The sequence below is a fragment of the Pundamilia nyererei genome, unplaced genomic scaffold (assembly GCF_000239375.1).
Source record: "Pundamilia nyererei isolate P.nyererei 1_Seehausen unplaced genomic scaffold, PunNye1.0 scaffold00127, whole genome shotgun sequence".
Classification (NCBI taxonomy): Eukaryota; Metazoa; Chordata; class Actinopteri; order Cichliformes; family Cichlidae; genus Pundamilia; species Pundamilia nyererei.
The window spans coordinates 647565-665732 of NW_005187528.1; the positions used below are offsets into that span (position 1 = coordinate 647565).

The window sequence follows — 18168 nt, forward strand, 5'->3', positions numbered from 1 at the left end:
GCCTGCCTTCACTGACAAACGTTTTCAAAATGAAAATTGGGAATCCTCTCCCTACTCTTCACATTCATTTTCACTTTTCCCTCACTGAACATCTACATCTTCGGGGAGAGGATAAAGGCATGCATGCAGGGAGATGAATGGTTTAATTTAGATTCAAATTGCATAAAGTGGGCTAATCGGAATAGCTGACAAAAGCTCTGTGACGAAGAAGTGATAACCTGCAGGCTGCTTCCTTATTGCAGGAGATGGGAGTGAAGTGCCGGGCTGGTTTACAGGTCTAATTGCATGACTCAGTGTAGGGAGTGGGAGACTGACATGGGAGGAAATATTCCTGTGGGATTTAACACTTTCCATGATAAGTCAGAACTCAGCATTCATTTTACTACTTTTACAAGTCAGTTTTTCACAGATAGACTCTCCTCATGTCTCCTTTTCTCACCTGTCTCCTTGTGGTCTGTGTTTGTTTGGACACTTAAAATTCATTGTCTTCTATGTGCAAGTGCAACTCTTTTGTTTTGTTTTTGTTGGTTACGTTTGCTCATCAGTCTGCAACTTCAGTCTCGGTGTCACTTAAAATCCTAAATTTCAGTCTTACATCAAATTTTTACAATTGTGAATCCAATGTCGCTAAAGTAAAATTCCTGAGGATATGTCCGGTTACAGTGTGGTTATTTATGTTTCTGCAGGGATTTATATGGATGGAGATTAGTTGTTTATTTTTACATGACTGTTTCATTTACGTCAGCTCAAGTTCTGCAGTTCTAAAACAGGATTAACATTACTTGAGGATATAAAGAATCACATATTTCCCTTGTTCTTTGGATGAATGAATGGATGGATACTAGAGTAAAAACAGTTACAAAAAGCAGGGACATTTATTATATAAAACATCAACCAACAGAAGCTGAAATTGCCCTGGAGTAATACATTTTTAAACTAACACTTCATCCTATGAGATGCATAACAGCAGACTGCAGTTTCCCTTGTTTTGTTTTTTTTGTAATAAATTGGCCATTAAAGATAATGCATTTTTGTATATTCTGCAACCCATACAGGGTGGATGATGAATAACATGACAGTTTATTTAAAATATCCTAGTAAATTAAAAAAAGACAGTTCTTGTTGCATGGAGAATACAATGAAGGGTGCTGAAACTGTCCTCAGTGATACATTGAAGAGAACTGTGGTACATAGCATCAAGGGGCTTAAGAGTATTGGCAGCAAATTAAAGTAAATTACATCTACACAGAGAAGGACTGGTGCAGTCTTTAACCCACTGCCGATGCAGTTCTTAAGCCCTGACACGCAAACATAAATCTCATATTCATGCCATTTGGTGTTATTTCCTCTTCCTTTGGATATCATTATCTCCAAACTTCATTGTGACCGATAAATCGGCTTAAAAATTTTAGGGAAAAAAGGTCTTTGTTAAACCTGCCTGGCACTTGTCACATTGTTAAAGTAATCCAGGGATTGTTGTTTGTACAGCAGTGAGTACTTTGCAGTCAGGAACTGCTAATAGCTAATATGGCATTCTTTTAATGGTGCTTATTAAAAAACTCTCACTAGTTAGACTCAGTACTTAAAAGAATAGTAGCACCAAAGATGTCTCTGCTTCTGCTGGCTTTAATTATAACAAGAGTGGTTTCCCAAACACACCTACATGCCAGTGTTGGCATTTTCAGAATCATTTTTGTCTTTTTCTAATTTTCTGCTATTTTTTTTTGATCCACCTACAAATATAAGAATGTCTACTAGACAATATTTAAATGACAGATTGGGGGGAAAAACAGGAAAAAGAGTAATTGAAACTGGAGCAGTAATTATTACTCCAAAATTAGCAACGAGGGGACATTGTGCACTCCTTTTGGAGGGGGCACAGTGGGGTCCCAGGGGGTGGGGGTGTTACTCTGCCTTCTTATGTTAGCAGGTACCTGGCATTAACATATGGCTTGCTTTACTGTACACTAATGAGGTTGTTCATATGAAAGTGAAAAGTTCTCGTTCTTTCATAATATGAGATGAACTATGAAGAAATTTGACTAATTCAGTAACAAACATTTGAATTTCAGTTCACTTAAATTAAGTTCAGTTTCATTTATATAGCATGGAATCACAACAGTTGCCTCAAGGCAGCTGTTATATTAAGGTAAATGGAATATGTAGTATAATGACTTTTTTATATAATATGACTAAACAAATAAAGTAGACCAAGAAATTCTAAAGCTGCTGTATAGTAATCCCAAATATTGAAAGTACATTACAGTGCTGTGCAAAATTCTTCATTTTGCTTTATATTTACTGTTTCTATGATGTGATGATGGAAATAAAACATTCGTATGAAGATGACTTGTTAGCTGTTTTACTAATACTCTTTCAGAAATTAAAAAAATGTGATGATTGGTCAATAATTGGCTAAGACAGTTGGGTCAAGTGATGGTTTCTAAGTAATGGTTTAATTACCACCACCTCAAAGACATATGGTTTGATCATACCTAAGATCAAATAATTATTAATAGTAGGACTTCTTTGAGCAGTCTTTTAAGAATGAGGTCTAACAGACATGTTGATGGTTTGGAAGTATCAAAATATCAAAGCTAACTCAGAAAGATCAGAAGCTTAAAGGGCCTGATTTACCTCTCGGTTCTTTTGTCAGGGTTTTTGGATCCCCCCCTCCCCCCTTTACCTACTGTGTCAAGTTCTCCTGTGTCCAGTCTTCCAGTTATTATTTTCCTGTATTGTTTTGGTAATCATGTATCTTCTGGGTCTTGCATTTAATTTTATTTCCTGTCATTGGCTTAATTAGTTTCACCTGTGCTTCATTTCCCCTGCTGTGTCTCATTCCTCCGATTAGCCCTCAGTCTGTTCAAGTGTGTGTTTATAGACTTGCTCTAGTCTTTTGGTCTTTGTCTGAATGCTTCCCTTGTGACTGCCTGCCACTTGGAGTTGGATTTTCTTTGTTGTTTTGCTTCATGCACTTTGTACTTTTAGAAAGACTTTTCTACCATCGTTAAAACGTGTATTTCTGCTATTTCTGTGACAAATATACAATATAAAATTGGTTTTCTGTTAAGTTGTCTGTTCTGTTATGACACATGAATGATTCATAGGTCAGCATTAACAAACAAGCAAACTAAATAAACTCCAAACACGTGTCTCTAAAAATGGTCAGGTAAACAGACTTGTCTAAGAGTTTAGGTGGAAAAAGTAGCCAGTGCCCAAAGAAAAACTATGAAAGACTTTCACAAAGCCTGGACAACTATTGCTCAATACCATTTGGAGAAAGTACAAGAATTCCTGGCTCACTGAACAAAAATGTAAAGACATTTGCACAGTACAGCATATTCTTGCAAAACGGGCAAAATCTTTTCCATAGCCTGAGTAAATTTAGCCTCACATCAAAAAAAGTAGAGAAATTAAAATGAGAAAATATGGCCGATAACGTCTATCACAGGGAATGTTTGCATTTCTAATTTACAGGGAAGTAATTAACAGTCTGTGGATTATTTTCTCTAATGAAGGACGACTTTTATTTCCAATTATCCCCACAAAGTCACCTCGTGTTCTCCTGAGCTGCAATAATAACATAAGTTAGTGTATTTAGGATCCTGTAGGAATAATGGTTCATTTTATCAGCCTGACTGAGTACATTAGATAAGAGGCTAATGTGATCGTTTGAAGTTCTAGTGCAGGTTAACCGTGAACCATGCTTTAATATGAGCAATGGCTCCAGACTTTCCAGTGGCTCCACTTTAGAACCCAGATATACCAGTAGCTAGAACAGTCTGTTCTGCAAGTCATTTGAGATATTTTTAGTTAAATTACACACTTTTCTTGTAATTAGCCCAAACTGTGTAGCTTGTCTCTTAGTTTACTCAGTTCACAGCTGTCTGTCTTTCATATTTCAGGGAATTGTGTACTTACAAGGAATACCTTATTGAAATACACAAAAGTTTTGTTAGAAAAAAAATCATATTGACAGCTGACAAAGACAAATTGCTCTACAAGCTTAATTATTCAGAGCTCAGCTCTGAAATGACAAGCTTCCACAGTGGAAGCAGGCTGGCAAACAGAAGTGATCATGGGAAAATTTTGGTGATTTTCACTTTGACTTGATACTCAATACTAGTCAATTAAAAAAGGATGTCTTTCAAGCACCTTACAGGTTTCTGTCTGTAACCTATATTTATCGGTTCTTCCCACCCCTTCTGCTATAGCCAAGATGGTAACTTTTATTGCATTGCATGAAGATACTTCACATCAGTTTGAACACACTTACATACTTACGTGGCAAGTGTCCATATGGAGGTGTGCAACTTTAAAAAGCAGTACCATAGGGTTTTCCAACATCCACAAATGGTTGAGTCGGCGCCAAACTTTGGAATAAAATCACAGTAAAAAAAGCTGTTTTTCTTTTTCTTATTAGTGTGTTACAATATGCAACGTAAACTAATATATATGCCTTATTTGTACTTGTCCACCTGCATTCTTGTTACGTTCAGGTGTAGGGTGTACATTATATATAGGTGTGAGAATAATAATGATGGTGACTGATAGGTACATTTTCATTTCCCTTACTTAATATGCAACATTTCTTGCCACTAAACTGTATTATGTTCTCCATATGTGAACTATTCTGGTGTAGAATTCTGTTTTCTCTTCTATGTGATGGTGACTGCAGTGTTTGTACCTTGGTTGTGACTACAGGAATAGCTATACCCCAAAAACTGTGCAGCCTTCCTGTCCAGCTTTGAAGTTGTGCGTCTTTGCAAAAACAAATAGTCCAGACTGTTTAATTATAGTAAATATCATTTGAACATGTTGGTTTCTTGTTTAGTTTTGCTGCACTCACCTCTAATGTCTCAATTTTATATTTTTCTCTTGTCTGTTGTCCACCAGAGCCAAGAAGAAGACCAAGCCCTTGAACCTTAAGATCCACAGCAGTGTGGGCAGCTGTGAGAACCTGCCCACACAGCGCTCACCCCTCCACACTGAACGATCTCTGCGATCCTTCTTCTTCCCCTCTTTCATCCCTTCTACACCACCTGTTCATGCCGAAACACCCTCTGCAAGTAAGTGAACATCTTTTTTTTAAATGTCGCACACTGATTTTTTAAAATGAAATTACATTTTTCTTAATACTTTGAACGTATCCCTTTCATGATCTACTCTACTGCTACTCTGATTATTTAGTTCTCTGGCAATGTTTCATTCCTGGGATGTTGCTCTGCTTTTAGTTGGGTCAAGTCTCAGTTGGTTCATCAGTTTTTTGTCACTATGCCTTGCCACCTGCAGAAACCACTTGCTTTAACTGCTCTTACTTAACTGCTGAAAGTAATTATTTTTGTTAAAAAATGCTTTAGTACAGCTCTGCTGGTAAATGCAATAAATAGACAATCAGGTCGTGACAATAATGACCGGAGGTTGTGTGTTGCTGCACACTGGCAGCCTTATTGGCTGATACATTAAGACATTCTGCGGAAGCCATTAGATTGAGGAGATGGGGATGGGGGAAATGCAGGGAAACAAAGTAATGGAAGTCTTGTCAATGAAACGGGTGATGAATGGATAACACTCAGTGTTCGGAATCCATGCAAAACTTCACTAACTGGTATAAGGGACAAAGCTGTGCATACTTGTTGGTTGAGGCATGACCTGGAATAATCACACATTTAGAAAAAGAAAAAAGGAGGTGAAAGGTGAAATTGATATATGTGAATTTAATGGCATAGTCTCAAATTCTAATGCATTTAGTATGGCAAAATGGGTACAGATGTCCAAGGTTTGGACCAAAACTATCAGTTATTTAATAACATAAAAAGGACGAAGCTTGTAAAAATCTCTGGTTTAAGGAGGTTCATACTTGATTTCTGATAGAAAATTATTACCGGTAATAAAACATTAATAAGTATGTTATAAGGAAAAACAGTGATGTATGAATTATTATTTCTAATTCAGATTTGTTTTTCCATTAGCTTAATAAGAGATGGAAAACCTGGTGCCTCCATTGTGAGTTATTTACAGATATTTTAAGTCAGAGATGCTGGCTTATACCCACAGATAATATATAAAAGATGCAGTCTTTCTTTTTAAGTAAATAAGTAATTATCTCACCATGTTGAAGAGTAGGTTTGTCCTGATGATGATTCTAGTCAACTCATCATGCTACCTGAGCAACAGATCTGCTCTCACAGCACATCCTTTTATGCAGCTGGAGAACATTAAAGTGAGCATGCTGTAAACGACTGTGAATACCCACAATAAAAGTATCTTTTTTCACACTGTCCAAATCAGAACTTGCAACGTGAGCTTTAAGCTTGACCAAATAAGAAGTGGTGGCTTCTGTGAGGTGAGCACGGTTTGTAAAAACACAACATAAATCGATCAGAGAATGGATTTACTGTTTTATTCTCATTGAAAATACTTCTATATGTCCCCTCCCGTATGTGTCGTGGGAGTGCGAACTGAAAAACCACCAAACTGCATCGTCCAAGTTAACACGGTCTGCTCTAGGCTATAGCACAAATAAACTTCTTACGTAGATAAAGAGTTTTGGAGTTGGAGGAAGTACACATTGCCTTTTTTTATCCTGTTGTACTAGAAAGCATTATTAGACACGGTGGGTATCACAGCTTGGTTTGGAAACCTGCCTTTATACCCGCAATCCAAAATAAGCGCTCTACTGTGGACAAGTTTGAAGGAGTCGTACAGCTTCATACACCCTTAAGGCTCTTTGGGAGGAGTCATTGAGCTTGCTCGCTCTGAAATATCACCTGTGATTTCTCACTTTAATGTGAGCTATTTCCTTGAGGCGTGCTTTGCAGTTTTCCTCAGTACAGCTGACTGTTAGAAAGACTGTTTGTGCCGGTGTCAATTACACTAAATGCTGAAGGGCAACATCCAAGTTCTGTTTTTATGTGGAACTTTATTTATTTATTTACAACTCGAGCACTGACTGCAAAAGAAAAAAAGGGAGTACGTCTATCTGTGTTAAATTAACTGTAAGCTTTTACAAAATCTGCTTAATCTATTTTATCATATTGATAACCAGGTGGGAAAATGTACTTGTTTGATAAAATAACAAACAAAATTTTACACAATAGCTGACACAATGACCGGCATGGCAAAATTGTGCTTAACGAAAAAAGACAGCGTGAATCATCAGATCACTATTTGCTCATTGTGTTTCATTATAAATAACAGAGCAGAGAAAAAACAATATTTACAAAGTTGCCCAGAGGAATAGTAGTTCAGCAATCTGTTTGTGTGTGTGAACGCTTGTGTGAGCATTTGGGCAAGTATGCGACTACCAGGTCAGCCAGGCTAAACATCCATCCCGTGTCTATGTTTGGGTTTATGGTATCACAGCCATCTCATACGTCAGGGCCCTCCAGCCAGCAGTGTTATTACTTATCTTGCAAGTCGTTTGAATCAAAACATGCGGAGGAGCTACGAGACTGGCTGAGGTAACCAGGACCAAACGCTGTCTGCCAGGGATGAGTCAGTGCCCAGTTGAAGCTGAGACGTCAGCAGTTTGTTTGGCTTTCCACCTTGAGAAGCTGGTTATGATTACAAATATAATTCCATTACAGTGGTGTATTTCGGCTCAGGCACTCCTTGGCACATTGTTAGGTTCTGGAGACAAGCTGCAGATAGTTTCTCATTTAATCTGCAGCTACTGGTTATTGTGTGTGTTGATCTTTATTCAATTTAAAATAATAAGTCTATTATTCTATCATATTATATCTATTAATCATCTGTCGCTTGCATTTTGACATTTCTACCATTCCTACTGGGTGATTCCAATCGATGCATCACATCTAAGGGAGGATATTTGTAAGCTGAGTTTTTAATGGAGCTATTTGAGTTAAAAAGCCCCAGTAAAAATAATACCATCATGCTATGCACTTCAAATGCACTGCACATGGTAAATCCACACTTGGCTGGGAAATTAAATGACTGTCCTAAATGCGATAAAATTGATTTATCTTACATGTACACATTGGTGTATCGCATGCAGAACTGTGCAAAAATCTTCAGTCAGACCTAATTTCTTTATATTTTGCTTCCTAGGTGCAGGACTTTCCTTCTCATTTTTAGGAGGCCTTGAGCAATAGTTCTTCTGAAGGACCTTTTCTTCAGACATTGGCAGCTTTTTCATTTATTTTTAGTGTGGTCCTTAGAGAAATGTGTTTGAACTTAATTTTAGGATTTGTTTTTGTTTCCTAGCAGCCTGTCACAAAAGCACATAATAAACACATAATATGCTCCAGTTTCTTCAGTTAAATCTTGGAAAAATGCCAAAGATAACACAGTATTTTTGCACAAAAAGGTTGATTCCCAAAGAACTATTAGAAAAAATTGTGGCATCTCAGTATAGCATGTGGTATGTCCTTAACCGCCTAGGACCTGGTGTCCACATATGTGGACATCACATTTTGGGTTATTTAGACCAAAATACTGAATTTTGCTCTACAAGGGCCTGATATCCACTTACGAGGACATTATACTGCTACTGTTCTATCAAAACTTTAAATGAATATCCTCATATGTGGCTTTCATTTTTCTTAGAAACAAAAATCAGGTTAAAAAAAATCTGGTAATTCTTTGTTTTTACACTCATCGGGCCCCAATCAGCCCAAATATCTTTAAAATGCATGCTGTGGAAGAGTTCGGGTCTTAGGAGGTTAAAACACTTTTGGAAACTGACTAAGTGGAGGATAAAGAAGAAGTAAGAGGCCTAAAAAATGATCTAGAGTAAATATACAGTATCTAAAAGTCACATAATAAAGAAAAAAAAGGCAAAAATTTGCAAGGAGGGAGTATAATAGTGTGAGTCTACCACCATCGGTTGAGGCTCTGTAATGGTTTGTGCCTGAATTTCAGCCAGCGGTGCTGAGATCTCATCAAAGTTTATGGGACTATAAACACAGAAAAGTACCATCATATTTTCTCCTGCCATGCAATAACATCTGGAAAGCATCTGATTGGCAGCAGCTTCATTTTTTTTTAGCATGACAAGGATCCCAAACAGACTGCCAATACAGTAATAGCATACCTAGTCAGACAAACACACAATGGAACACTATCAGTCATGGACTGGCCTCCTCACAGCCTGGACATCAACACTGAAGCAATGTGGGATCACCTTGACAGAGAACAGAACAAAAGGCAGCCAACATGCAAAGAATAGCTTTGTAGAAGCCTGGAGAACTAGTCCCGAAGACGACTTAAAGAAATTACAAACCGGCTTACCTAAGAGAGTTCAGGCTTTGTTGAAGAATTAAATAATGACATTCAAGCTTTTTATAATTGTGCAAACTGTTTTTGCCTTATATACTGTATTTATATTTATGTAAAACATAAAGAAATGAGGGATGGCTTGATACTGCACAGTACTCTAAGAGGAGCTATTTTGACTCATCAGAGCATGAATATGGCAGGTGAAATGTTTTTTTTTTTAAAGCAGTCGGGTTTTAGTAACTGAGTCAGAAAGCAATGCCAACATGGTCATTATTAGGACTCTGGAATTGGCTCACCTAAATGGAATGCACTCATCATTTATAGTATTAATCACAGCTGTGCTTTTCATGCTATGGTATGCCAAAATTTCTGCTGTGAAAAAGCTCTATTAGCGCATAAACTCCTGTAACCTCACATTATCGCCAGGATAGCTGAACTGCCAACATAACAAACAGCTGTGAAAGTGTAATGTTGCTTCTTTGGACCCGGAGAACACAGTGTAAGTGTGATTGCTGGTTTAAAGAACTTTATTTTTTTTTTTATCTTGTTGCAGAAAGTTTTCCTGATGGGGAAAAAAAAAAGATAAAAGTCTGCTTTATTTTTCATTTGAAGTTGTATTGTGATGGGTTCTTTTCATTATCCGGTGAGGTAAATTGCTCTCTATAATGATTTGATGATGAACTAGTTTATCCCGTTCGAAATTATGTCTAATTACTGAAAAGCAAGTGGCTCTTGCCAAGCAAACATTTGTGTCCAGGTTTCTGCAACTTCATTATCCACCGATGCCCCTTCAAAAAAACAGAGAAACAAGAAAAAAAGGGGAAAATTCTTGCTTCTAAAAAGTGAAACTATTTACTGACGTTTTGACACGTACACCACATATAACCAAACACCTACACGCAATAAACATTAGAATGGCTATGCCAGTGAGAGTTCATTTTCTTGAGCTCTCGTTCTTGCTCCAGGTGGTATGATAAGTCATTGTTTGTCCAATCTGAAAAGTTATGATAGCCACAGAGGGACATTTTTGTATGGGCAGCTCACCTCTAGTGCCTCAGGCTGTTTTGAGTTCACACAGTTGGCTTAGATAGACTCCCTAGCTTGTGATGATGCCTTGTGTCCACTTGGAGATCCAGTACAAGCGCTGGCAACGGACCAAAACACACGCCTGCTGCAAAACTGATGTGTGTATTTGTGCGTGAGTAAGATGGAACGAGAGAGGGAGGGATGGAGAGTGTGGGAGTCTGAGAGTGTGTGCTTGTGGATATAAATGGCTTAAATGTTCATGTGCTTGGTACACAACTCACTCTTTTTAATTCTACATGTTTGCCAGTGACGTCACCCACTGTGCCTAACCTTGCATAGATGCTTTGCAGTTGCGTGTTGCGTCACAGATCTCCTAGCAACCAAATGTGGTACCACAATGGAGGTCCCTTTGAGAATTGGCAAATAGATAAGGGCTCTAAATAACCACTGAAATTAAAACAGCGTGAGGAAAACTGGCTATCTAAGAAGAACAGTTTAGTCGGTCTCAGTTCAGTATTCTAGGAAAGATACACAGCCATTAGTACGTGAAACCGAAAAGACAGATGTTGACATGATGGCTCAGGCTTGGAGAGTCATCACTTTGTTGCTTTGTGGCTAGTAAAACTTACTAAACCACATTTTTATAACAATTGTTCTTATTCTTGATCAAAACCACAAAATCAGAATATTTTAATAAAAAAAATAAATACAGCATTGAAAGAAGGTAGAGTAGTGCACTGCCCTTTGCCCTAATACATATTTGTTTCCCTGACTGCAATTTTTCCCCTTTGCATGTGTATGTTCTCTTTGACAGTCTGCAGACATGCAAGGTTAACTGGCAATTCTAAAATTTGCTGTAAGTGTGGATGTGTATCTGTTTTTGGCCTCTCAACCAATGCTCTCCTACGGTTGTTGTTATTTGTTTGTTTGTTGTTTAAAACTATGTAATAACTTTTCATTTAATTGTCTTGTCCTGTACCATCAGACTACTAAGTAAGAAAACTGCTTTCCAGACTGTAAAAGTTTGTTAGCAGGACCTAATTTACTTTCAGTTTGGCTTAAAACTTTCTCATCGAGGTCTTACCCTGAAACTCTGAAGATGGGTCCATAAACACTGGTTAGTTAGTGTCAGACTGATCCTTGCTTTATATTAGCTCAAAGGTGTTAGAAAGAAATGCCACAAGTCAGAGGAGTCTTTCTTAACACTGTGTGTACAAAAGATCCCACTGACAGCTCAGCTAATCTAAACAAAATGGTTTAATAGACAACTAGCCAGCAGGATAATGTAACAAAAACAACCGATTTTGAGAAATTGACAAAAGCCTCTAAAGTTATCCTAAGTTACAGAGTGATATGTGCACCACAGAAGCATTCCCCTAATTTACTTTGTTTATTCAGTTTTATAGAAGATGGAGTGGCACGTGGGGGGGGGGCATAAGGGCTCACTTTGCTCAGCAAATTTTTGTATTTACTCCAATAAATAGCTGTTGCTGTCAGTGTTTTCCAAAAGCAATGGGCCTTAACATGTGTGCATAGGGACATAAGGTGGAACCTGAAAGCCTTTTGTTGGCTAAGATTTGCCTCACTACTAAAACATGCTGTGCCTGTTGGTTGGGTTGCTTGTCTGCATGCTCCAAGAAGCTCGAGTTCTCCAACTGAGGAAGTCTTTACCGAGCCATAAGACCTCCAGGCATCATCTGTTCTCCCATCCCTCCTCCCTCTGCCTCACTGGCATGCTTAAACCGGCAATCTTAAAAGACTCCCACCATCTATAAGGCAGTGTTGAGATACTTGTTTCATTCAAGATAATTGCTGTTTTTCCAGCGCTGTGATTGCTATTGTCAGTGTATCACAGCTTTTGTGCATGTGCATATATGCTATTTGCAGTTATGCATCTATGTGTTCTTGTTTATCAAAGATGTTAACACACACACTCATATATATATATATATATATGTATATGTATGGGGTTTTTTTGCAAAGAAAAAAAAAGCCAGATCGGCGTGTTGCTGTTGTCATAGCAACTGTGCAACCTTGCTTTTCTCCTGTTCCTCGTTTTTTTTTTTTTTTGTCACATGGGAATAGAAAAGGAAAAAAAAAATATCACCCCTTCCTTCATTTATGTCTTGTGCTATTCCACAAACAAATACAATACTTTGTTCAACTGTGTAATTTTTGGGGAACAATTCGAATAATAAGATGGAGTGTGCAACATGTCACTCCTATAACACTCATGTACAATAATGCAGCACATTATGCAGCAAACACCCACACAGTTTTACAGTCCCGTTGACTTTTTCTGCTGCTCTGCCCAGTCCGTTGTATGTATACCCTCATGTCAGACCCTTATCTTGTTAAACATGCTTCACATTCTCATAGAAACTGTCTGTTCTAATGGTGTGTTCTGCTGTATTTGTTTGGTATTCCAGACGTAAGCTATTGATTATCTCTTGATTGTACTGTGCCAGTTATGTGTGCCGTTGATTGCATTCAACCATTTGATTGAAGCTTTTATCCAAACTGCCAAAGTGCTGCAATCTGTCCATTGAGCTCTTCGACCTTGATAATTCTGAAAATGATGAGAGTAGGTGTGGGTGAGATGATTTGGTAATAGCATTGACAATGAGAATGATTAGAATTTGTGTCTGATTTTTTTTTTCATGTTGTTTGTGTTCTGTGTTTTTCAATTGTCGCTCGCTTCACTTTTCTCTCCTCTACCCGCAGTACAAATTTCTTCTCTATGGAGAATAGTTTTTAGCGTTCAGTCAATCAGGTAGAGAGGCATCTCAGTCTAACGTCAAATAAACTATATTTGGCTGTAAGTAGGCTCCTAGACTTGAGCAGTCTCTTTATCTCTGCACACATGCACACACCCGCCCCATCTGTTTAACCCACGGACAAAGAGAAACGCGTATCCCTGCGACTCTGTGTAGTTAGATTTTTCTTTTTAACTTTCATAAAAATAGACACACACATACACATCCACTCTCTCTCTCTCACACACACACACACGCTCAACCCCATGGCCTGACGCGTGTCATATGACAAGCAAGTGGAGGAGGGGGACGGAAGGCCTCAGCTTAATTAGGCTGAGGCCAATAAGAGAAGATGGAGGAGGACACTGTTGTCTGGCGCCTTGGGGTTTGTCAGCTCCTGGAGGCTCATCTGTCACACACACAAGCACACACAAGCAAACACTTAGAAAGAATGGACCCTAGTTTATATTTCTATGATGGTTTTGGATTTTTCAAAGTTTTGATAGTTTCGGCAGGTGACTAGATGTCACCCATGTGTGACCACGTACGCAGACATGTGCTCTTTTACCCCTGTCAAATTGCTTCAACTTTGTTGTTCCTCCCCGGACTGTTAAACCGATATGGTGGCACCTCCGCAGATGCTCAATTTCAGTTTTTAATTAGTTTAATTTTCTGTTTACTGATCAAGTGTTCTGTTTGTGTGTGAGTCTTTAAAACTCCACTGCATTTATTTCACCTTCATTCGTAGTGAGATAGCACGACTACTTCTAAGTGTAACAAATGCGTGTTTAGTTGTGACATTAGACCCGGACAAAAACTGTAATGCTGAAACAAACTTTAGGTTATTACGACCTGGATCGTTAGGACATTGTAACTGCAGCAGGGGAGTAGTGTTGCAGATAATGGTTCTCAGGCATGGTGCAAGTTAGTACACTTAATGGTATAGCAAGTCCTTATGGAGCAATACAAAAGCAGCTGATATATTTGATATATAACAGTACAGTCAAGCAACCTCATATTGTCGTATGAAAGAAGCCAGACAAGTGATAGCAGCCACACAACGACCTCATGCTGCACATGCCACCTGTCGATTCCACCCAGCAGCAGGGGGTCAGTAAAGCTGTTTACCTTGTTAAAGAGATGAAGGTGTGTACCCAACCACCTGTAGTTCATTGCTGAGGCTCATGTCATGTTTATTCCATGTATTTCTTAACATAAAAAACAAAAATGAATATAAGAGTCAAGCTTTTCCACTGATTTTTGTGTAATTAAAGATTTTGTTGAATTTGAAGCAGCACCAACAGGGCATCTGCCTTTAAAATGATCAGCTTCTGAACAGCAAAAGGGGGGCTGTTATCATGAGACAGTTCCTGTGGATTTCAAGCTAATGTAGTTAATCTGTATCTAATATATACCTAATTTTATCACAATCACATGTGAAACTGAAAAATTAAAACATTAGACACAAGCCAACTGCACCAGCTTGTTGAGGGCAAAGCATATTCGAAACAGAATATTCTGTCATGTCCTAAGCTTATGCTTTTACTTGACTGCCTTCATTGTGTTCTCTTGACATAAATGCTCATTACCTGCTCTTGTAGGAGTCCCAGGATCATAGAAGATTTTTGTTAAAGAAAATCATCGCTGTTAAAACCACACACAAACCTCTCTGGCCCCACCACTGACAAGCCCAATCATCTGCCAGTTGCCAACAAAGGGGACAAGAAGCAGATGATGTCAGTTCCCTTTATATTGAGTTATCAGGTTGATTGAGTGTAATTGAGCAATGCATCGGAGTGTGGAGAGAAGACACCAAGCCCCTGGAGAGAGTGGAGGAGGAGTGGAGGAAGGGTGTTTCAGGAACCAGGAAATGCTCAAGGCACCAGGGCCATGACATTAGCACTGTCGACAGCTGCTGATTACTTGCTGAATTAGTAGAACTGACTGTGCCTTTCAACAGATGAAAAAAATAAGATTCCTTATCTTTCTTACTTGCAGTTATTAAAACTTCAAACACCAGTCGCTCGTGCTGAAAAAGTGTTACTAAAAGTACATTAGGCCATTTAGAAACTTGTGTGATAAACGCCTTGTTCGAGTAACAAAAATCTAAGAAAACTGTTAATGTACTTAAAGAAAACCTAGTAATTTAGTAAATATAAATCATTATAAAAATAACATAATATAAAACTTTTTTCTTCTTTTTACTTTAATTTGCTTCAATGCCAATGACTTGGGTATCAGGCTTATGCCAGTATGTTTAAACCCTTACTAGATTTGAATGGATAAGGACAGAGTTTTGTAAAACTCCATGTGGATGCCTTAATGTTAGAAATTTGATTACCACCACGTTGGTTTTATTTAAGCCAAAAGTGACCGTATTTGACTGAGATGGTGTAGGGCTATGTTATCCGCTAATGCTAGCAAGTGTTATTAGCAAGACTGGATGAACTTAGCTATAGGCCTATAGTAGATACCCAAATCTTTATGAAACTATAAATACTATGTGTATTCTGGTAGTCAGTTGAACATAAAAAGTTGAGCATTGTAACTATAAATAGTATAAAAGATGGAAGTGCTTTGAAACTCGCATTCTTCGTGCTCTGGTGGCACAAGCATTTGCAGTTGTGCAAAAGTTTCTGGGAGTCATTTTAAATAAAACTTTCATTAATTGTGGTTGTTTTTAGAGTCAAAAAGGTGGATTATCTAGGGTATTCTCATTGACTAAGCACTGAGTGTGTGTCAAAGCAATATATTGCTTTGGTTTTACAATACCAAGATGGAAACAAAAACAATGCTCAGCTGGAGGCTTCATAACAGGACTAATGGGAAATATCATGATACTATTAGGAAACATTGTATCTAAATATATATTTTATAGGCAGCCTAAGATTTTAGAATAGAAAATCAGTGGCTGTACACCTGTCAGATTGACGAAACAATTACTCTTTTCCCATCATGTTGTTACAAATATTTAATTTTGGGGTGTAAAAGATGAAAACTTGATTATTTTTAGCAGTATACATATGAGTTAAAAATTATACTGCGACCAACCGAGCTTATTTCATTCCATTCAGCCTATTTGATTTAACTGTCTTCTGTATTGCACAGGAAAGAGAGTAATCATGAATACGTGTATAAAGACTCTTTGAAAAATATATGTATTTTACATTTGTGTAAGATATTATTTAATCATTATGAAAGATGGGAGTGTGTTTTGGTGTATACTGACAATCTCAAAATACTGCATATATACGGTTGTGGTGTTTTCATGAAACAAATTTATTCTCCCAATGTGGGACATGTACATTTGTGATACATTATGACAGATTTCTGTTTATAATTGCTGAATTATTAGAGCCAAGTGTGAAAATAATATTGAAAATTAGAAATAATTATTAGAAATGCATCTTTCTATCTGCAGCCTGCTCCTTATTGTCTGCTTTAGACTGCTCTAGCTAGCATTCCTATCATAACATACATAACATCTTTAATAAAAAAAATACTCTTCTGAGAAATATGTAAGTGTTATAATGGCTTTTTTGATATGTTTTCCTCTTTATTTTTTTGGTAAAAGTGTAACTGAAAATTACCTGTGGACTTGTGGTAGTGCAGTTTCTGCAGAAATTGAAATAACACACAAAAATGAGCTTTTATTATGGGGTTTTCCACCATGACCCTTGACTATGTCAGCATTTTTCAGCATTGCTCTTTTCTTACTGAATTATTGCAGCCAGCACGTCTTTAGAGTGTGATAACATCTCAATGCATATCTACCACATCCAGCCGCCTTCACAGGCAATTTTTTTCACCTGGTATTAAGAGGTGGCTTATGAATGAATCGGGCTGCTCAGTTACTGAAAGCACTAATGGACCATGTGAAAGGTTTTCGTGGTAAAAATCTTTTTTAAGCCAGAATTCTTTATAATAGATTATAGATAACACTAAAGTAGCTTGGTTATCAAGGGATATCTACAGCAAACAATTCAAACAGGTGGTACTGATTCAGCTTATTCTGTTTTCATCCCAAAAGGTTGCAACGGGCATTAGAGAGAAGTTTTTTATTATGTGCTACATTGTGTAGTCTCGCTCGTTTCATACAATACTTATTATTTATACCTATTCATATACTCATCTGTTTATTTACTTTACCTGCCTACATAGATACCAATCGAGCTTAAAGTGGGAATCACCAGAGACTCCACAATATGGTTTTATCATTAATGCACAATAAAATATTATTGCAATTTAAAAAATTTTTGCAATATACTAAGTATTGAAATAACATATATTGCAATTTATTGCTTTTTCAATTGGAAATTGTATCTCCAAAAGCAGACTTTGTCAGTACCTGTTTTATCAGTCTGTCAAACAGACCAACTGAATAACGCTGTTGATAAAACGTGTCATAAATTTGGCATGCACCTGACAAACTAAAGTGTTTGCATTAGTCTAGTCTAATTTCACTGAATGCAGACCTGTGGAGGCACTGCTGGAGGATGTCGAGGAGCATTCAGATGCCTGTGAAGCTAAGGAGGAACTGTATCAGCAATGGTTTCTGATCAATGAAGCAATTATTGCTGCTTCTCAGTCTGAGAAGGATTATAAAACCAAGCAATTTGAAGTCCACCCCTCTACAAGAGATTATTCACACATGGAAAACATTCAAGACAGTTAAAAATCTCAGCACAGTGCAGCACAGATGTTAAGATTGTTACAGGGGGATCAGTTCTGGTTGTGATTCTACTGGTTTATTTTTAATCATCAGTATGTTTTAATCTATTACAACAATTTCAAGTTTGCGGTAATACTGTTTCATGTGGTTACAGCTGTTATATACTTAGTACAGTCGGCCATCAATTAAAAGGAGCTAAGAGTGATGGATATGGAGAGCATGCCTTGGCCACAAACCTTTGTTTTCCATAAACAACGGGAAAGAGTAATATGCTAAAATATAACACAAAGTACATCAGAGCAATGTGCTGATCATTACAATCTGCTTGCTATTCCCTGGGGATATCTATCCATCTCCTGGACCGCTTAAGAATAAGCTATTGGAGAAGAGGGAGCACAAATGGAGCGGCCGCCGTATAACCTGGCTCACCTGTGTGGTGTTGACTTGATTAACTCTGTGGCAGGACTGGAG

General features: G+C 37.7%; 1 protein-coding gene across 3 annotated transcripts in view; it reads left to right on the forward strand.

Moving 5' to 3' along the window:
- Positions 1-18168, forward strand: part of ksr2 (kinase suppressor of ras 2) — a 108913-nt gene that overhangs the window by 51356 nt on the left and 39389 nt on the right. For all 3 annotated transcript variants that reach the window (XM_005743061.2, XM_013913349.1, XM_013913350.1), the window contains one exon: positions 4900-5072. In XM_005743061.2, the coding sequence (XP_005743118.1) occupies positions 4900-5072 (173 nt within the window). The remainder of the gene's footprint in view (positions 1-4899; positions 5073-18168) is intronic.